Source organism: Megalopta genalis, chromosome 7, assembly GCF_051020955.1.
Source record: "Megalopta genalis isolate 19385.01 chromosome 7, iyMegGena1_principal, whole genome shotgun sequence".
In the NCBI taxonomy this organism is placed as follows: Eukaryota; Metazoa; Arthropoda; class Insecta; order Hymenoptera; family Halictidae; genus Megalopta; species Megalopta genalis.
The window spans coordinates 14,659,589-14,682,271 of NC_135019.1; the positions used below are offsets into that span (position 1 = coordinate 14,659,589).

At 40.3% G+C, this 22,683-nt stretch overlaps 1 protein-coding gene across 3 annotated transcripts in view; it reads left to right on the forward strand.

The window, feature by feature from the left end:
- Nucleotides 1-22,683, forward strand: part of cv-c (RhoGTPase activating protein) — a 550,236-nt gene that overhangs the window by 64,551 nt on the left and 463,002 nt on the right. Inside the window, exon 1 of one of the 3 annotated variants that reach the window (XM_076523452.1) lies at nucleotides 18,653-18,988. The exons of the other annotated variants lie outside the window; for them this stretch is intronic. Within the exon in view, the coding sequence (XP_076379567.1) occupies nucleotides 18,974-18,988 (15 nt within the window). The 5' untranslated portion in view covers nucleotides 18,653-18,973. Of the gene's footprint in view, nucleotides 1-18,652; nucleotides 18,989-22,683 lie in introns of those variants that run through there. 3 annotated transcript variants of the gene reach the window in all.

Consider the following 22,683-nt stretch of genomic DNA (forward strand, 5'->3'; position numbering starts at 1 on the left):
CGAACCGTCGATTTTCCATGCATAATAATGAAAGGTTAACAAAGGAGACCCCGATACCTACGGGACCAGCCTGCATTCAATAGTTCAAATCAGCTTAAACGTTATCAGGAGAACGCGTGGCATATGTAACACCGCTCAGAATTTTTGCGGTCGTAAGTAATTGCTCGATCACGGGGCTCAGTCATTCGGGATCACGGCATGAGTCACTTGCCCTCGCACCACTCCAGACTTCGGACTTTTTTTTCGGCCGAATGGGAACTTGATAAACCGACGAGATATAATCCGGTTACATCGCGCCCATTCGGTCCGTTTTCCTGCGTTTTATCCAATGTCCAAGCATTCGTGGACTCGCTTTCATTTTCATCCCGATTCCTGCTCCACGAATCTTTACGATTCGGTCCTTCGATCGTCGCATTTTCACGATTACGGCAGAAGCGAGCGCGAGAAGTGTGAAAAAACAGTAGAAAGATTTTTACTAAAAGAGAAACAAATGCTACTTTGGTTTCGGTATCTTGCAGTTGATGCGAAACATTTTTATATTTTGTAGAAAGATCCATAGTCTAATTAATCTGTGTATCGCGTATTGAAAATCAACGAATAACGTTTTAAACGAGGGAAAGAACCAATCCCGTGCTTTCACAATGAATCAAGATACCTGGTGTACAATGAAAAGTTAAACTACGGTAATGTCTCCCTTACTGACGCTCAGATTGTCCACTAAATTTGGGAAGAGGAGATACGATTATTCGAGCCTTGCGGCTCGTTTTTAGAATTGTGGACAATTTATAACTATAAAAGTAAACCGCAAGGCTCTCCTCTCTTCCCAAACTGTCCATTTTTGTGCGCAATCTGGGCGTCAATTAGAGAAACATTACTGTAGTTTGCTCGAATATTTTGAGGTGCAGTGGTTCTTCCAATAGATCGGTAATTTGCCTAAAGCGGTAGCTGCAATCTTTATTAACTTGTACAATCAATAATACCGAAAGCATCATAAAGATAATAAACGTAGTAAAATATTGGATATAGTTGATCGAATTCTAATTATATACACTCAACTTGAATTTGACTCGTCGATGTCGGAATCGCTGAACTGTTCCAACAGATTTCACGTTTGTCGGACCGATTTGATTTTTCCTAGGCTTTGTTGTTCTCGTTGCTTCCTGTTTCGCGTGTATTCGGTGCGATTACGAGAGTGGAAGAGAGAGAGAGAGAGAGAGAGAGAGAGAGAAAGAGAGAGAGGGGGCCGGTGATCCGGCTTTGTTTAACCTCTCTCTGGGAAGTCGAGGGGAGCACTGGAATCGCGTTCGAGTTCGCGTTCGCGTTCGCGGGCATCGAGGGAAAGGACGTACGGCCTTGGAATTCCTACGTAACGTTCAAGTTCGCATGCAAATCTGAACGAAACGGCAGGAGGTTCGCGCACGCTCCAAGCCGGAACGTAAATAAAATTGTGACGCGCGAATAACACGGTATATGGGTAAATAGAGCGACCCGGAACGGTGCAGGGAAAATGTACGAGACGATCCTCAAAGTGAATTCAGGGCCGCGGTGTGCCAGCGGATGGAGCGGCGGTTCTTGCGGTCAGGTTCTTCGTGGTCTGGTTTTGTTGTTACCCTCCTCCGCTGCCTGCAACCGTCTAAACCGCGTTGTTCCAAATCGATACATCACTCGAATATTTCACATTTATATGCACTAGTCTTTTATCCGAGTTGCGTGCAAAAAAGGAAACGATCGAATTAAGTGTACGATTAAATCCAATTAGATCATGATTTTGCGTATTGTATTACCATTATTTCCGCAAAACACGCGGTCAATAAGTAATGAAGCGAACGATTTCATAGATCTACCCGAACCGGTGACTTTGGATATTTACCTATCGAAGAAAAAAGTATTTAACCCTTAGAGCGCTTCCGCGCGTTTCTCGAGTACTGCCTACCAGCAACTCCGGCATATTTTTGGAGCGGAGCGCCTGAGATAAAGGAAGTCTTATTTTCAGCGGAAAAGATTACACGTCCTTGCGAAAGCGTTTGATTTGATTCATTTTATGTTACTAAGTATAAAAATGGGCAGAAAATGTTTTAACCGTAATGGTATCTACTTAACACTGTGCGAGGTCAGTGCATCGACAACGTGAATTGTGACCGAAATTTCCAAGCAGCAAATGCATCCTCGTCGAAATGAGTAAATTTACTATTAATGATATTCTTCACAATTCTTAAATAAATATATCCCTCGTGTTCTTTGACGCGATTTATTATAAAATTAGCATCGCGAATCGTCTGTTGAATTCTGTTTGGATACGGAATTATCGAAACAAAAATATCTTTTGCGTGAGTTTGCCGGAATTTTTTTATTGTTAATCTTCACTGGAATCGGCTCGATTAGTAACTAAATTAAATTAAAAATTAGTAAATATTCTTCAGACGTTCTAAAATAATGTTGAACAGCGTTTTTCTGAAAAATATCACTACCAGCAACTCCGGCACATTTTTGGAGCAAAACACCTGAGATAAAGGAAGTCATATTTTGAGTGGAAAAGATTACACGTCCTTGTGAATGCATTTGATCTTATTTATTTTATAAATATACATTTTCCTATTGTAAATAAAAGATAATAACAATCTCCCATGTGCATTCTGGGTTTGCTTGGACAAGTGTCACAGTATTCACTTTGCCAAATAGAGTTACTAGATATTTCTTTCAAGTTTAGAACATTTTCTGCGTTATTGTTGGTTTCCTTTATAATTTCATTTACCGAATCGTCCGTGAAAAATCATTTAAAATATTGTATCGGCTGTTCAATGTTTGTAGGAACTTGTGGTCCAATGACCTGTAGCAATACACTAAAAGGTATTCTATCTGGAATATGTAATTCTTCCGTGACATCGCGCCATTCATCCAAGTCTTATAACGAATCTTCGCTTTCACTTTCAATAATTCTCATTCTTCGTCTCTTTGGTAGTATAGTTTCGCTACTACTACTCGAAGTGTCAGAATCATAACCAACATTGTCTTCCACAATGTCTTTTAACTCTTCAAAATCAAATACGTCTTCGGTATCGCTCGGCTCTAAATTCTCATCGTAATATTTATTTTCCTCCATGTTGCTAACCATAGAAAAGGTAAAAAAATGGTTTAATCGTAATGGTACAGACTTAGCACGTTTTAACTACAGATAACAATTGCTAACGCCGACGATAACGTATGCTAAAAACATTTGGGTCCGTAGCGGAGCCTTCGGAGCGCTAAGAATACTATGAAAAGATAAGCGAACCGAAATAAGGAAAGTCCTAAATTTAAAGCGAAAATCGAAACGGTCAGACGATTCTCTCGTTTCCTGTCGATACACGCGAGCGTTCCTCGAAGATCCTTAATTCGGCGATGGTTGTCGTTCGATAGGAGAAAACGCATTAATACGCGGCATGATGGTCGCAGCGGAGGAGTTGAATCGACGGGGAATATAGAAAAGGCTCGCTTTATCGGCAAAGAATCTTCCAATTAGGATAACGAATGGCTAGGGGATTCGTAGACTTGTCGGACCCATGGCCAAGAATCGACTGTTGGTAGGCGATCGGAAACGTGCCTGATTTCGGTGCACGATTGCTAACTTGTCCAGCGGTTTTCACTTTTATTGCTCGTTACGAAAAAATGTCGGAACACCTGCGCATAATGACAGATTTTATTGATGGCGTTTCAGCTTTCATCTTCGGTAGGGAACATAAAATACTGCCATCGAGACCATGGCAGTTTTATAGTATAGGCCTTATGTGTTTTCAATATTTCCTGCAATCAGATTGTTCCATTAAAAGTTGAATCCGATAAAAGATATTCAAAGAAATAAAGAGATTTCATGAAAAACAATTTAAAATCTTAATGGATTAGTTTCGATCATTATTTTTCTCATCGCGCACGCTTCGTTGAACATTCCGCTGCGAATATCTGCCATAAATCCAATTCCGGATTCTTTCGACTTTACGGAGTCAGCTCAATCTGCATCTAATTACCGAATGTAAAATTCGGTAAAAATTCTTGAAATTGTTCGACTAAAGCGTTCGGCCAACAGGACACTATCGTGGATCGATCGATTAATAACTGGACAACAGATGTCGGTGCAGCGTGGCTAGCAGGTAGAAGATTAATATTCAACAATATCGAAACTACGAGAGCGTGGCGCGGGACGGGCGCAGTCAACCTTGCGTTCGATAGGTCTGATTAACGCGGGAGCAGCAATTAACCTTGCACTTCAAAGCGGCGGTGCAGCTGTCTGCAACCTTGCCAGAAATGCAGAATCCTTCCCCGGCCAATGACCGTGCTGTCGTTCCCTCGAATTCCTCAATGACTTCTTTGTGCCAACCTCGGGTACTTTCACTCTTCATCTCCCAGCCGGCCGGCCGACCAACCAGGTACTGTCGTCCCCGTCGCGTCGAGTCGCTTCTCGTCGCTCCCCGTGGATTGCGGACTTGCGGGCTGCGGACTTGCGGACTTGCGGATCGCGTATGCTCGCAGCTGCGTGCACGCTCCCTCCCGCGTGCGTTTGCTCCTCGTCTACACATCGGACCAAGTATTCGCCTGTGTGGGTGGCAACTGTGGGACTGCCGCACATCCGGTTGGGTGTGTCGGATGCGTTCGGTGCTTAGCTTCTACTCGCTGATCATTTTCGGCCTCGAGCCGGCGCGGCGCGATCGGTCAGTGCACCGATCTCTCCTTCGACAACAATGTGACCGCGCTTTCGAGCGACCCCGATTGTCTTTTCCTTTTATTAACACGTTCCGTGCCACGTGTACCATCGATGGTACACGCTTGCATGTTTACTTAGTGAACTGAACAAATTGTTTACAAGAAATTTAGAACCGAAGAATCAATTTCCACCGCAAGAATGGGCGTTGATAAGTTTTTGTTACGTTGTTATGTGTACGAGAATTAATAATTGCACGTAATACATCAAGTTTTAGTAAAATATCAAAGTGTGAAGATTCGAGTAAAAAAAGCTCGGCACGGAACGTGTTAACAGTGAAATGTCGGATGACATTTACTAGCACGTTTGTCGAGCTTTTAACCAGTTAGCTGTGTTCGACGAGTATACTCGTCACGGAGAAGTGACAGTATTCTGTGTCATGACGAGTATACTCGTCATGCGTAAAAAGTAGTGACCAGTGGCTATTTAAATTGTAATTTTAGTGAAAACGAAAACATATTCTCAAATTTCAAGACGTTTAGAATATTTTCAGGCGAATCCTGCACGAAGGTGTTTACATCGTTATAAAAATAAGATTAGAAAAGAATCGCGATATTGGTGTTCGACGTGCAAAGTGCTAATATATATATCGTTCCTTGCTTCCTTGCTTGCTTTTCTTTAACTTTTATAAGTATTTGATTTTTTCTGGGTTTTTCGTTTATTATGTATGTAGTATATGTTAATGTTAAGTGAATGAGTAAATATTAATAATAAAATTGTCAATTTTATAAAATAAAACCGTGTTTTTGATCCAATATTTTAACAGCGACACTTATTCCGTGTTTGACGAGTATACTCGTCATTGCTTAGTTCTCGCGACACATATAGGTACGCGTTCTAAAAAGGAGGCGCCACAGCTAACTGGTTAATTACTTATTATAGATTTATTTCAACGCGATAGTACGTTAAATAATTGCAATCAATGGAGGATCATTTTGTAAATAAAGGAATGTATTTACCGGTAATAATCTTCGAATCAAAGATTGACTAACAGTTTCAATGTACGTGTATCATCATTGTGATTGAAGATAAAAAAAGTGAAACAAAATAAAGTAATGTCTCCCTGATTGACGCTCAGATTATCCATAAAAATCTACAATTTGGGAAGAAGAGATACTATTATTCGAGTCTTGCGGTTCGTTTTTATAGTTACGAATTGTCAACAACTGTTAAAATGAGTTGCAAGGCTCGCATAATCGTGTCTCTTCTTCCCAAATTGTGCATTTTTGTGCGCGATCTAAGCGTCAGTTAGGGAGACATTACTGTAGCGAGTTAGAGAACACTTTAATACTGGCAGAAGAAAAAAAGTCGAAACCCGAACGGAACGAGCAGTGTAGTCGCAATCTATTCGCAATCGTAGTTGCAGTAGATTATGTTGTAAAGAAATCAAAATATACAATTGGTCGAATGGTATCCTTCGCCTATTAAAAATATTCTCGCGTGTATCGAATAAGCGAATGTCTGCGCGCAATAATTTGATTAGATTGCAATCCTGTCGTGAACGGTATTGGAGACGGAAGTCGTAAAGATCGCGAGGATCCAGGAAATTTCTGAAAGCCGACGTGGTCTACCGGGTGTCCGATATTGTTACACGACGTCGATTGCATTTCTTACGGATGAAGTTGCCGCGGAGGAATGTAAGAGGAATGGGAAGGCGATCGTAAAGATCGCGCGAATGCGATTTATAATGGCGCGACGTGGTTAATGGTATGCATATCGATATAACTCGCGTCCCGTTTTTCTCGGATTCGGAGAAATATTAATTTTACTTATAAGATCGCCGGTCGTTACCATACGCACAGATGGAAACGAAAGTACCGTTATGCTTGATCGCCGTGACCGAACAGTGGCTCGCAAAAGAATGTCCGCAACAGTGCGCAATTACTTAATAAACTCGAGCATTCTACGGGTATAAAACTGTTTATTATCTATTCATTATGTCTCGCGAGATATACGCGAGATTTACGGCCCCCGATAATTCCGACAGTTTCACGATCTTGCCGTAATATCTTGATTCGAATACAAGAGGCCCGACCCGCGGTGTCGGGCTAATCTTGATTTAAATGCGACAGATTATAGTGCCGGAAAATCACTTAGCACTCGGATGTTTAAATCGCCTCGGAAGATATCGACAATATCAATGTAATATCATAAAATACATAGAACGTTCCCGTAAATTATTTATCCGGCGTCGGCCGTTTTACGTTTGCCACATGGAAGAATTGTATTGCATCGTTTTAGCGAACGTAAAATCATTCGATTCTTCTTTCGCTGGTTAACTCGGAGGTTTAGAAAAAAATGAAACGAATTATCTAAGCTGCAGAATTATGTACCGAGCATAGTTTGGAATGATTTTTAGTTAGAAGAATGAACGATGCGTATTTTTACGCAAACGAATTGCGCCGTCTCGACGCAAACTCTCTACGAGAATAGACTGAGGGATTCATGAGGTCATTTGAAGTAACTTTTCCTTAGCGAAAATGCAATCCACGGCTTCGTTTACGAGTTATTAACGAAAAACAGTGACCAATGAGAGGCGAGATCAGCTGGCGCGTGGCGGCCGAGCCAATGAACGGAACGCGGCTTCGTGCGCTCGTTGGCTCGGCCGCCTCGCGCTAGCCGAGCTCGCTTCTCATTGGTCAGTGTTTTTCGTTAATAACTCGTTAACGATGCCTCGGAGAACATTTTTGTAAAGGAGAAAGTTACTTCAAATGATCTCAGGAACCCTATTTTTCTCGGAAATACCATAACTTTGGGACATCCTGTGTAATGCCTTCATATCGGCCCCAAATTAGCCGCATACTCAATTTCCAGGAAACGAAGGACTCGAGTTCGGCCGATTAAAAACAAACAACACCTCCTGACTCCCGTCACGTCTCGCTCCCCGTGGTCGCCATATTCGGCTAGGAGCACATCAGACGCGTGTGCTTGTGCTTTGCGTGGTTGTAGGTGTGTGTGTGTGTATTATTTACGCGACCACGGACGAGCGAGACGCGCGACTGGAGTCAAGAGGCGTAGAAGAATGATTTTTAGCTAGAAGAATGAACGGTAGGTATTTTTACGCAAACGAATTGCGCCGTCTCGACGCGAAACTCTGTACGAGAATGTGTCGCGACGTCGCGCCGAATAGTCGCGCTTTTAACTAAAACATCAATTGACGCTGATTCATCGAAACGAAGGCCGAGAAATCATGCTCGGAAATCGTTTTGCCGCTGCGGTTCATTGATGAACGGGCAGCACTCGACCTAATTTAATTCAAGTGCAAACTCACAACGTTTCCTCGGCGTCGTAATGTTAGCATTACGATAGACCGCGTGCGCGTCCCGGCCTTATGAATGAAGAATCTGATGCGTCAGTGAACCCCTGACTCGAAGTGCATCGTTTCCCGGAACGCGGCCGAACACGTCCGGTCGAAAACATTACTGCGGAGGTGTGAAAGAGGATCACGCAACGCCTCGCCTTGGCAACCGTTGCTCATTTATCGAACTCGCCCGTAATATCGAAGAGAAACTATTTGTACTCTTTTACACTGTTTTCACCTTGATCGTTCGATCACTGCTTCTTATCGCGTATATTTATTCATTTTTACAGCAGCCGTTGTTAGTATAAATTGACGCCGATCTTGCGACTAGCCGCGCTAGGCGTTATGGCTCTAAATCATCGGTATCGTATCCTACTTTTTCCAGGCGTCGTTTCACGGAGAAAATAGAGTATCGCGATTATTGGGAGAAATAGTCGCGTCGCGTTTCAAATTAACGTTATAATAAACACGTCACGGCCGAAACGAAATAAGAGGCACAAAATACGTGGTAGCAATCGAACGCACCTAATGTTATTAAACGTTCCCGGATCGCTACTTACCGGACGTAATAAAAATCCGAAAAATCCCAGCGGTTAGCCCATAAAATCTGCATAACATTGGCCACTTGTCTCAGCACGACATCATTTTCTCCGTGGCTAGGGGGCTAATTGCACGGTTCGGCGTCGGAACAATCGAGGCCGTGGCTCGCGTCACCCGTTCGGGGCCCTGTTTCGGTCCTGTTTCGGTCCTGTTTCGGCTCCCTGCCACGGCCACGTACTTCAGGGTGCTCGCAAAAAAATCCGCAGGAAAGGAAACGGCAAACAAAAACGCGAAAAATTACACGGCCGTCAGCGGGGGGACCGTCAACGTGGGACCGTCCACGCGGGGCCGCTTTCATCGCTCGCCGCGCGAGACGAGCCCGATTACGCTCGCGGTGCTCGACTTACAAATCCGCCGGGGCATCTCCATCTTATCAGCATTGCAAATTAAAAAAATACGCGGGCTTCGAGAGCCAACCACCCGGCTCGGCTCGGTCACCACTCGGACAAAAAAAAAGAACGACCGGTGAAAAAATACATTTATTCGGCCCCGTGAACTCCGCGCGTCCGGTCCGGATTAATACACCGGGCGGGCATTGTTTCGTGGCTTGACTTTTTATAATCGGCCATTGTTCCTTTATGGGAACTTGTTCCGAGGCAGCGCATTATTAAAGAAAAGGGGGACCCGATGGAAGTGCGTGAACGGAAATTTCGGCGCTTCGCCGGCCACGCGCTGATAACTTCAACTGGTCCTTCAATTTTATAATCAGTACGTAGTTCTTTTTTTAAAAATGCAAAATGCGAATTTTCTGCATCGATCTTGATCTCATCGACCAGATAGAAACTGGATCGCTTGTTTAATACCTTTACTGTCGTATCTTACACATTTGGATGACTGAATCATTTCTTGAAATTTCAAAGTTCATTTAACTTTTTATTCTTTGCCTTGTTAAACAATTTACCTCGACTATTTTATTAAATCGACGCTTATATACTTCATTCACTCATTTTTCTCACAAGCGTTTCCAAAAGTTTTTCTTACGCGATTTATTATAGCAATAATATCATTGGTGGATTAAAAATAGATATAATTTATCTATATATATAATTATATTATATTATCTATATATAATTTATTTTTTCTTACGCGATTTATTATAGCAATAATATCATTGGTGGATTAAAAATAGATATAATTTATCTATATATATAATTATATTATATTATCTATATATAATTTATTTTTTCTTACGCGATTTATTATAGCAATAATATCATTGGTGGATTAAAAATAGATATAATTTATCTATATATATAATTATGTTATATTATCTATATATAATTTATTTTTTCTTACGCGATTTATTATAGCAATAATATCATTGGTGGATTAAAAATAGATATAATTTATCTATATATATAATTATGTTATATTATCTATATATAATTTATTTTTTCTTACGCGATTTATTATAGCAATAATATCATTGGTGGATTAAAAATAGATATAATTTATCTATATATATAATTATATTATATTATCTATATATAATTTATTTTTTCTTACGCGATTTATTATAGCAATAATATCATTGGTGGATTAAAAATAGATATAATTTATCTATATATATAATTATGTTATATTATCTATATATAATTTATTTTTTCTTACGCGATTTATTATAGCAATAATATCATTGGTGGATTAAAAATAGATATAATTTATCTATATATATAATTATATTATATTATCTATATATAATTTATTTTTTCTTACGCGATTTATTATAGCAATAATATCATTGGTGGATTAAAAATAGATATAATTTATCTATATATATAATTATATTATATTATCTATATATAATTTATTTTTTCTTACGCGATTTATTATAGCAATAATATCATTGGTGGATTAAAAATAGATATAATTTATCTATATATATAATTATGTTATATTATCTATATATAATTTATTTTTTCTTACGCGATTTATTATAGCAATAATATCATTGGTGGATTAAAAATAGATATAATTTATCTATTTTTAATCCACCAATGATATTATTACTATAATAAATCGCGTAAGAAAAACTTATAAAAACTTATAATTTAAGTAACAAGTGCAGAGAAATCTAGTAATCACTGGACTGCAGATCTCTACGCATCTATGAGAATAATAAACCAGGAAAGCTGTATATTAACCAATTAGCTGTGGCGCCTCCTTTTCAGAACGAGCACCTATATGTGTCGCGAGAATCGAGCGATGACGAGTATACTCGTCGAACACAGAGTAAGTGTCGCTGTTAAAATATCGGATCAAAAATGCGATTTTTTAAAATAAAATCAACAATTTCATTACTAATATTTACTTATTCGTTTAACATTGGCATTTGCTACATACACAATAAACGAAAAACGCGGGAAAAATCAAATAATTATAAAAGTTAAGAATTCAAATTGCTGCTGTAGAGTGGTATTCGGCAAAGCAAGGAACGACGCATAATGTCACTTTACGCGTCGAACACTAATATCTTATCTTATTTTCATAATAATGTAATCATCTTCTTGTAGAAGATGGCCTAAAAATATTTTTAACATCTTGAAATTTAAAAATGTGTTTCTGTTATCGCTAACATTACAATTTAAACAGCCAATGGTCACTACTTTTTACGCGCGACGAGTATACTCGTCACGACACGAAATACTGCCACTTCTCCGTGACGAGTATAATCGTCAAACACAGCTAACTGGTTAAGAAAAACAACATCACAATTCCAGCCGTGTTAAATAGAAGAAATATTTACAGCGAATCATTCCCAGAAATAATTCGCGAAAAAGTAGACACCGCGTAAATGTGTTCGCTCCGTGGAATCCAGCTTTCAACAATCAAAAATGCCAATCGAATTCCTCGGCGCTCTCTACCAATTACTACCGTTGTCGCGGATTTTGTTCGCCGCGGCGCGCCGTGCCGCGTCGTAAAAAATGGCGACACGTGTTCCACGGCGAGCGTTCGAAAGAAAAGGAAAAACAGGCGAAAAGCGAAAGCGGAGCCGATCGGTTCGACGCGTGTACGCGCGCGCTCTCGAGCACAAATGACAGCTGTAGAGGGCCGCGCGCGTAATAAGGGTTATCAGTTACCACCCACGACCCACGACCGCGGAGACCTCGTTTCAGCGTCAGTATGCTCTGGAGGACGGGGGAGGGGGAAGACGTACACCGGTCGCACACGAATTAACGTCGGAATTAGTGCGGCGTGCCGGGTGCCGCGTGTTCGTTGGGAACAAATTGCCGGCACAAAGCCGCCTCGAAACTCGAAACGCGAAACGCGGGGATGCCGCTAAATAGATGTAATTCCAAGTTAACCAGACGCCGGATCAGCCGGCCGGCCGGTCGGGCCGGGCCGGGCCGGCACATCTGCCGCTCCGGCCTCGCATGCTTCGCGAGCTTACATCCGCGTTGCAGCTGGCTAGAAAAAGAGAAAACTGGTGCGGGCTGGCCACGCGAATCAATTTCGACACGGCTCGTTCGCGAGGTCGTTCACACTGGGAAAAAAGCGAAGGCTGACGTTTACTTGAAAAAGTTCGACGCGCTTTCCGATTTTTCGCAATCGTCACGAACGCGAACCGATGTTAAATCACGCATATGATGAAGAGTTTCTAATGTTGCAATGTCTGTTTCTGATGGATTTGCCGTGCTTCGAGCAGATGTCCACGCTACTACACTATTCTCCATTTTAGTTTTTTCGACAGTAGATTTTCAAGCAAAATTATTTATTCCCTTGTTGTATTTTTAAACAGCATTATGATTCTTCTTTGTCATATTTTTAAACAGCATTATGTATTTTTCGCGTCATATTCTTAAACTGCATTATGTTTCTTCTTCGTCGTATGCTTAAGCAGCATTATGCGTTCTTTAAACAGTATTATCTATTTTATTCGTCATATTTTTACACAGCTTTCTCGTCGTGGCTTTTTTATCAGTCGCAAATTGACTGATCAAATGATCTCTTTCGAAAGATTAATGCTTTGACTTTGAAATACGTCGGTAAATTATGCGTATTTGCTTGAATTAAAGCGCTAATTTTTCATTTTCTCTGAATAATCCAGCATTTCTAAATCATATAATGAAGAGTTTCTAATGTTGCAATGTCTGTTTCTGATGGATTTACTATGCTTCGGGCAGATGTCCACGCTACCGGATTTTTTAATTCTCCATTTCAGTTTTTTCGACAGTAGATTTTCAAGCAAAATTATTTATTCCCTTGTTGTATTTTTAAACAGCATTATGATTCTTCTTTGTCATATTTTTAAACAGCATTATGTATTTTTCGCGTCATATTTTTAAACTGCATTATGTTTCTTCTTCGTTGTATGCTTAAACAGCATTATGCGTTTTTTAAACAGTATTATCCATTTTCTTCGTCATATTTTTATTTTTACACAGCTTTCTTGTCGTGGCTTTTTTATCAGTCGCAAATTGACTGATCAAATGATCTCTTTGGAAAGATTAATGCTTTGACTTTGAAATACGTCGGTAAATTATGCATATTTGCTTGAATTAAAACGACAATTTTTCATTTCCTCTGAATAATCCAGCATTTCTAAATCATCTATTACAATAGCGTGATAATAGCATAACTATGTGAATTTGCGAACATCGCGTAACATTTGTAATCGTTGAAAGTCGCTATTTATCGTAGATATTAACCAGTCAGCTGTGTTTGACGAGTTTACTCGTCATGGAGAAGTGGCATTATTTTGCGTCTCGACGAGTATATTCGTCGTGCGTAAAAATTAGCTACCATTTTGGCTATTTAAATTGTAATTTTGGTGAAAACAAAAACATATTTTCTAATTTCAAGATGTTTAGAATACTTTGAGGCCAGGCCGGGATAAAACAAACAAATAAAAAGTATGAATAATTATGTGAATAATTCACGATATTGGTGTTCGATGTGCAAAGTGCCATTGCGTGTTGTACCTTGCTTTGCTGAATACCACTTTACAACTTTGAATTTTTAACTTTTATAAGTATTTGATTTTTTTCTGTGTTTTTCGTTTATTATGTACGTGATATATGTTAATGTTAAGCGAATAAGTAAACATTAGTAATAAAATGGTTAATTTTATAAAATAAAACCGTCTTTTTGAGCCAATATTAGGTGTGCGTGCATTGAGAAAAAAAGCGCCACAGCTAACTGGTTATAATATTCGTAATAGTCACCGACCGAAGCATTTCCTCGTACGAGGAAATGATAGTTCCGCAAATTAATCCTTCGTCAACGTCAGCGCGACTCGATTGGTCAACAGATAAAATTCGAACACGTGAAATACGCCCGGACGTCGCGAAAACGTTTAACGCGTAACAGATGCATAACGATCTCGAATAAACACGCAAACGCGAAACACGTTGCACGGATCGTTTTGGTCGGAGGATAAGAGTTACGTCAATAGCCGGTGGCTCGATAAATTGCATCGCCGTTTCCCTTCTTTTTCGCAATGGTCGCGATGGTCGCGACGGCGAATGGTATGCGACGACGCTGAATGAAAAAATATGCACATCCATGCAGCAGGATTCCGCGCCACCTTGTCTTGTAATCGCGTGTTTCTTCGAGAAAAAGGTCTCTGGATAACCCGTGTATCGCGAGAAATCACAAATTACGATCAAATTAAAAATAGTCGATATACTATTGCCTGCGATAATTGATATACTCCGTGTTATATCAAGTCGCGAATAGAATCGCATTTAACATTAGAAAATAGCGAAATATTATTTGCTATATCTTGAAGTAAATTTCCTGAGGATAAACAGCAAACGAAAATATAGATTGTCGATCAATTTTGGTACACGGGAATCTTCACGATGCAAAAATCGGAGCAACGTTGCCTCGGCGAATGGCATGCGACGACGCTGAATGAAAAAATATGCACATCCATGCAGCAGGATTCCGCGCCACCTTGTCTTGTAATCGCGTGTTTCTTCGAGAAAAAGGTCTCTGGATATCCCGTGTATCGCGAGAAATCACAAATTACGATCAAATTAAAAATAGTCGATGTACTATTGCCTGCGATAATTGATATACTCCGTGATATATATCAAGCGCGAATAGAATCGCATTTAACATTAGAAAATAGCGAAATATTATTTGCTATATCCTGAAGTAAATTTCTTGAGGATAAACAGCAAACAAAAATATAGATTGTCGATCAATTTTGGTACACGGGAATCTTCACGGTGCAAAAATCGGAGCATTTTGCCTCAGCGAATGGCATGCGACGACGCTGAATGAAAAAATATGCACATCCAGGCAGCAGGATTCCGCGCCACCTTGTCTTGTAATCGCGTGTTTCTTCGAGAAAAAGGTCTCTGGATATCCCGTGTATCGCGAGAAATCACAAATTACGATCAAATTAAAAATAGTCGATATACTATTGCTTGCGATAATTGATATACTCCGTGTTATGTCAAGTCGCGAATAGAATCGCATTTAACATTAGAAAATAGCGAAATATTATTTGCTATATCTTGAAGTAAATTTCTTGAGGATGAACAGCAAACAAAAATATAGATTGTCGATCAATTTTGGTACACGGGAATCTTCACGATGCAGAAATCGGAGCAACGTTGCCTCGGCGAATGGCATGCGACGACGCTGAATGAAAAAATATGCACATCCATGCAGCAGGATTCCGCGCCACCTTGTCTTGTAATCGCGTGTTTCTTCGAGAAAAAGGTCTCTGGATATCCCGTGTATCGCGAGAAATCACAAATTACGATCAAATTAAAAATAGTCGATATACTATTGCCTGCGATAATTGATATACTCCGTGATATATATCAAGCGCGAATAGAATCGCATTTAACATTAGAAAATAGCGAAATATTATTTGCTATATCCTGAAGTAAATTTCTTGAGGATAAACAGCAAACAAAAATATAGATTGTCGATCAATTTTGGTACACGGGAATCTTCACGATGCAGAAATCGGAGCAACGTTGCCTCGGCGAATGGCATGCGACGACGCTGAATGAAAAAATATGCACATCCAGGCAGCAGGATTCCGCGCCACCTTGTCTTGTAATCGCGTGTTTCTTCGAGAAAAAGGTCTCTGGATATCCCGTGTATCGCGAGAAATCACAAATTACGATCAAATTAAAAATAGTCGATATACTATTGCTTGCGATAATTGATATACTCCGTGTTATATCAAATCGCGAATAGAATCGCATTTAACATTAGAAAATAGCGAAATATTATTTGCTATATCTTGAAGCAAATTTCTTGAGGATAAACAGCAAACAAAAATATAGATTGTCGATCAATTTTGGTACACGGGAATCTTCACGATGCAAAAATCGGAGCAACGTTGCCTCGGCGAATGGCATGCGACGACGCTGAATGAAAAAATATGCACATCCATGCAGCAGGATTCCGCGCCACCTTGTCTTGTAGTCGCGTGTTTCTTCGAGAAAAAGGTCTCTGGATAACCCGTGTATCGCGAGAAATCACAAATTACGATCAAATTAAAAATAGTCGATATACTATTGCCTGCGATAATTGATATACTCCGTGATATATATCAAGCGCGAATAGAATCGCATTTAACATTAGAAAATAGCGAAATATTATTTGCTATATCCTGAAGTAAATTTCTTGAGGATAAACAGCAAACAAAAATATAGATTGTCGATCAATTTTGGTACACGGGGATCTTCACGATGCAAAAATCGGAGCAACGTTGCCTCCTACAATAAATCCTCGAAATGGCTAACTTTGGACACGTACTACAGTAATGTCTCCCTAATTGACGCTCAGATTGTCCACAAAAATGGACACTTTTGGAAGAGGAGCCTTGCGAATTCGATCCTTGCAACTCGTTTTTATAGTTACCGATTTTCAAATAAAAACAAGCTGCAAGGCTCGAATAATCGTATCTCGTCTTCCAAAATTGTCCATTTTCGTGGACAATCTGAGCGTCAGTTAGGGAGACATTACTGTAGAGCTATTTCTACATGTCTCATCGATCGTTCCAAGCTTTCCAGTAATCCAATGAAAATTCAATTTTGCAACGATCGATGGAGTTACTCTCGTTGTCTGACGGCAACGCCTTGCTCGACACGCGCGTCGCACGGCGACGTTCGTCGCGAGGCTAAAATCCTGCGATGAGAGCAGTTCGAAGACGATCGACCTGTTCGCGGGTAGATCGTCGCAATTTTGCGGCAATTATCGAGCCGTTTCGTGGCGGTCGATCCCCAACGGCCACGATGTGGCAACGGACCCGATGTGAAGGTAGCTTAAACACGTAGGCGATTACGAGCCGGCACAGTAGTGGTGATGTTATGTCATCGCCAGAGGCATGCCAGCCTCTCGTTTCATACCGTTACGTTACGTCTCCTCGGCATCCAGATAATTCATGTTAGGGTACGTTTACACTGGAGTAGAACAACACTGTTCCACGATCCGGGAGATCGACATTTTTTTTTATTACAAAATGAAAAAACCGCTCCCCTGCTCACCGTAAAATTAATTCTCGTCTTCGGAATGATTTAATCTTTCAATCTTTCGTATTGTTCTGAAAATGTCATTTTTCTGCTGCACAGAATGTCGTTCTTTGAACCCTATCAATTAACACGTTCCGTGCCACGTGTACCATCGATGGTACACGCTTGCATGTTTACTTAGTGAACTGAACAAATTGTTTACAAGAAATTTAGAACCGAAGAATCAATTTCCACCGCAAGAATGGGCGTTGATAAGTTTTTGTTACGTTGTTATGTGTACGAGAATTAATAATTGCACGTAATACATCAAGTTTTAGTAAAATATCAAAGTGTGAAGATTCGAGTAAAAAAACCTCGGCACGGAACGTGTTAATCATTCTTTGGACTATACATTAACCCTTGGGGGACCAAAACTATTTATTTCCAGTTTACACACCGCCAAGTCCAGACTGTTTTTCAGACGAAGAGAAATTTTTTACTGAAAATTTCTGTATCAAATGTAGAGAAGAGATTATTCATTTTTTAAAATAAAACTTCGTTGATATATTTTCATCGAAACAATCGTGCCTATTCTGCCAGTGTTTCCTGCCAGATTTTACGGTTTCATTGATTTCTGCCGCGTGTATGGCGGCATTGGACCGTTGAGGGGTAATTTGGATGTAAGATCTGTGCGAGGAACCATAGATACTACACTTATGCTTTAATGCAATGCGACGTTTCTGAAGATACTTTGCGCAGAGACAACGAGGACAAGTTTTCATCAAGTTCAGATATTTAAAAAAAAAAGCGAATTATTGAATAATTTATTATTATTAAACAGTCCCGTAATTAATCGTCCCATCCTGCGAGAGCAAAAATTCAATCTTTGTCGAAAGTGTACGATTAAATCGGTAAACGGTAATAATGATAGGATGCAGCAGTGGTTCGAAACAAGTTTTCTATGTTAAAAATTAATGCGAAAGGTGAGATCATCCGGAGGGATGAGCTAATGGTTTAAATAGTCGCGCGTATCATACACCGTCAACACTCGACTACCAAAGCAAATGAGTAATCACTTGAGGAACCACTTGAATTTTCGCTGTGGACGAACTTGAAGTGTCGCTTGAGGAGATCAAGGACACTACACTTTACATATACATGTATGTATACTCTATTCATGCGTTAGGCGAAAGAACAGTATCGCCGGTTCGCGGTCGGGGGATCTTAAAAGAATGTTGCTATCTCATGAAAAAATCAACTGTTGGCGTGTTAACACGGAAATACGAGGCAGCTGCACGAGTTACAGCTACACGCATTACCGAGAATTTAGTTCTCCCGAGCATAATGCTATCTTCGTTATCTAAACTACGAGCATTCGCATTCTTCAAAGTTACAAGTGCGCGTCAGATGATGAAAGTGATTACGCTTATCGCCGGCCGAGCCGCGACACTCGCGGAAAGCCCGAGCGGAGGAGAAACATTATCCGAGCGTGTCTCCACTATTTTACGTCAGTTCGCGACTCTAATAACCGGATGATAATGGGGAGAGGCTCGCGTACAAGACCCACCTGACCGTGCGCGTTCGTTAAGTGATATCACTTGCCAAGTTTCCGACACCTATTAGTGTTACACATCTTGGCAACTGTTTGGCAAGCGGTTCCGAAATTATTTCGGTTTCGGCTCGGCTCGATCGTTCATCGAACCCTCCTCTCCCGTAGATATGAAAGTGGAACGGTTCTTGGAATCGGTCCTCCGGTTCTTTGTAACAGTGCGCCGATCTAGCGAACCTCGGAGACGAAATCGCGTTGCCGGAAATGTGAACTAGAAAGCTGCAGAATTAATAGTTGTTGCACCATAGTTACGTGTACGGGCTATTAGCGCGATTTCAGATCTCTCCTTGCGTCTTCTATTTTACCAAATGCTGCGAACACCGGTAAGTACATACCGAATTAAATTCGATAAAAATAATGGTATCGATATGACAGTCGAAGCTGATCGAGAACGTCAATTATTACGAACAGTTCGATCGGACCGTTTTAAAAAAGATAATGAAACAGCGATTTTGTGGAAATACATTCGTATCGTTTCGTCTCACAACAATCGATGGATTCGTTGATACAATTTCGCTGATGCATTAGTCTTTAAAGATTGTTAGATTATATTGTAACGAGGCGTCGTAACAAGGTTGACATTATTACGATACCATAAAACCGAGCGCTGTTGAAAATTGGGGACAACCGAGATAATAGAACATTGCTAGTGAAATACGCTGACATTTAGCGAGATTGAGCTATGTAGCATCTATGAAGACACTTGCTGAGTTATTTTAAGAGATTCGTGCAACGGATATCTAGGTTGCAATTATCGCACAATTGAACGCGAAGCGTAATATAAATTGCTGCAAAATTGCTGTTGCTGTTCGCGGAACCAATCTGAAGGTATGGATTTTTATTCAACAATTGCTGAAGAGAGATGCTCACGGTGCATAACTTACGTTATACAGGGTGGGCTGGAATTCGAGCGGAGGCTGATTCTACGCGAAAAAATAAAAAACAAATTTAGTATAACTTTCTTTTATTTGGGGCTCCATTCTTGAGAAAATCAACTTTAACGTTTGTTCGCCTTTGTAAAGGATTTAGTTGTCGTTTATTCCTCTAGCGCAGTTGCCTCCGTCCGAGATATTGTGTTTACAAAACATTGACAATAATGGAAACATTCCGTTTACTACTTAAATACTGTTCGTTGCTCGGTAGAAGTCAGCTGAAAAAAGTATAGGACCGATTACCACCTACTTACTCACGTTAACACCCTCGCAGAAGTGACGTAAACGCGTTCCCCTTATTGACAGCAGTATACAGGGTGTCCCAAAATTATTGTATTTCCGAGAACTGAGGGGTTCATGAGATCATTTGAAGTAACTTTTTCCTTAGCGAAAATGCAATCCACGGCTTCGTTTACGAGTTATTAACGAAAAACAGTGACCAATGAGAAACGAGATCAACTGGCGCGTGGCGGCCGAGCCAATGAACGGAACTCGGCTTCGTGTGCTCGTTGGCTCGGCCGCCTCGCGGTAGCCGAGCTCGCTTCTCATTGGTCAGTATTTTTCGTTAATAACTCCTTAACGATGCCTCGGAGAACATTTTTGTAAAGAAGAAAGTTACTTCAAATGATCTCAGGAACCCTATTTTTCTCGGAAATACCACAACTTTGGGACATCCTGTATAATGCCTTCCTATCGGCCCCAAATTAGCCGCATACTCAATTTCCAGGAAACGAAGGACTCGAGTTCGGTCGATTAAAAACAAACAACGCCTCCTGACTCCCGTCACGTCTCGCTCCCCGTGGTCGCCATATTCGGCTAGGAGCACATCAGGCGCGTTTGCTTGTGCTTTGCGTGGTTGTAGGTGTGTGTGTGTGTGTGTGTGTGTGTGTGTGTGTGTGTGTGTGTGTGTGTGTGTGTGTGTGTGTGTGTGTGTGTATTATTTACGCGACCACGGACGAGCGAGACGCGCGACTGGAGTCAAGAGGCGTAGAACAATCGAAACAAAGTGAGACAGACGCAACAATTACAAGATGCAAGAGCGTTGACTTATCACTAAAAGCGTTCACTTCAGATTTTTCCGATGAACACATGATTATTTGTAATTATTAATTACTAATTAGCATCATGATTAACTTTTCATTACATTGCGCAGCAAACGTACACATAGTTTTTATATTTATGTTGTATTATATGATTTTACTATATTCTATATATATATAGTAAATTATTATATATATTCTATATATTCTATATATAATCTATTTATATAGATATTTATAGGATTATATATATTCTATATATAATCTATATATATATAGATTTAACTATATATGTCTTAAATATGTGTTCAATATTTATGAATTATACGTGAAAATAATCATGTTTTGCTCGTAAAGTATTACTCTCATGTTCGCAGAGGCTTGCAATGTATTATTCGAGTATAGGTATTTCAGGAATATCTTACGTCTACGTTAACGTACAACGTTAAGAATCTGAAAGTAATATCGAGAAACGAGAAAATGAACGCATAAACTAAATGACGCAAGGGACAAGGAACAGCGGGAATCGGTCGCTGGCTCCTCCTAGCCTTTTCCAAATTTTTTTTTATCCAAAACTTTTGTTTATTATTGGCGAAGTTACTCGCTGAACAAGAGACGTGATTAGTGAGCGACCGATTTCCCTTGCTGCTCGCGGCGATTAGCTTGTGGGTCTTCTCGTTTACCAATAGAAGTGGGTTTCGCGAAGTCTTAGAAGAGTGGGGGGCCTACGGGTGTGCAGGTCAGACGGCCCGAGCGGAATACCCCCTCCCCCTTATCCCTCTGGCGAAATGGCTGACTTCTTCTGAGCACTGGACACTGCACAGTTCGCAACAATTAATGTTTGTAAACACTATCTCGGACGGAGGCAACTGCGGTAGACATTTAAATCCTTTACGTAGGTAAATGAACTTTAAAGTCGATTTTCTCGAAAACGGAGCCCCGAATAAGAAAATGTTATACCAAATTTGTTTCTTATTTTTTCACGTAGAATAATCTTCTGCTCGGTTGTACTACGAATTCCGGCCCACCCTTCATATGATCAACACAGTTAAAACACAATCTTTCCCAGAATATATTTTTAATAATTATTCAGTTAGGCGTTAACGCGAAAACAGGAAATTGTATTAATTATATGCCTTGGGCAGTTTTCGAACAAATAGTTTGCAGCAAATTCTTCTTGAAAACTATATGCATATAAGCTATTATACCATATATACGATTATATAACGATTATATATCAAACTCGCATCGCGCTTATCAAAGTGCTTGTCTATTGAGATACGAAGTTGTTATTGACGATAGGAGAAACGATTTTTCATTTCGTTATATATATATATATATCAATAACAACTTCGTATCTCAATAGACAAGCACTTTGATAAGCGCGATGCGAGTTTGATTCCTTGTCGGAGATAGCGTAATATGCAGTGATCGGTGGAAAATCGATGGAAGTTGATTTTTCGAAAGGCGCGATAAGGAAATGAGATAGGAGATACGTAAAATAGTTATTTACGCAAAGGGAAAAACAGTGCGACAACCGTGCGAGAACATTCTATTGCGGCGTGCCGAGTGCCGAGATTACTGCGCTAGCTCACTCCGTGGAACCTTTAGAAACTTTTACTGGAAAACACTTTACCGTTCTCGAAGGTCGGGGCACAGTGCAGTCAAGTTTCACGCGCAGTCGAACATTTGTGATAGAGAGCGAGACTTGATCGCATCTGCGGTAATTGATAACAGAGCCGCGCTCAGATATTATCAGAACTGCGAACAGATTTTTTATTTGCTTTTATGACACATGCTGTTCGCGCGGCGCGCGTTTATGTAACGTTCGATTCAATGAAAATCCCCTGGAAGGACAACAATGAAAATAGAGAAAGAAAAGATAAAAAGACGTACCGTTTCACAATAGTCGTCGAGCTCGTTCGTGGAAAGACTTCGTGGCAAATTTAAATGTTGTTGCTTTAATTGCGCAGCGAGTTAACAGGTAGCCACTTGTCTACCATGTTGCGAATTAAGAAATCATTACGCTCGCTACAAGGGCTTTCT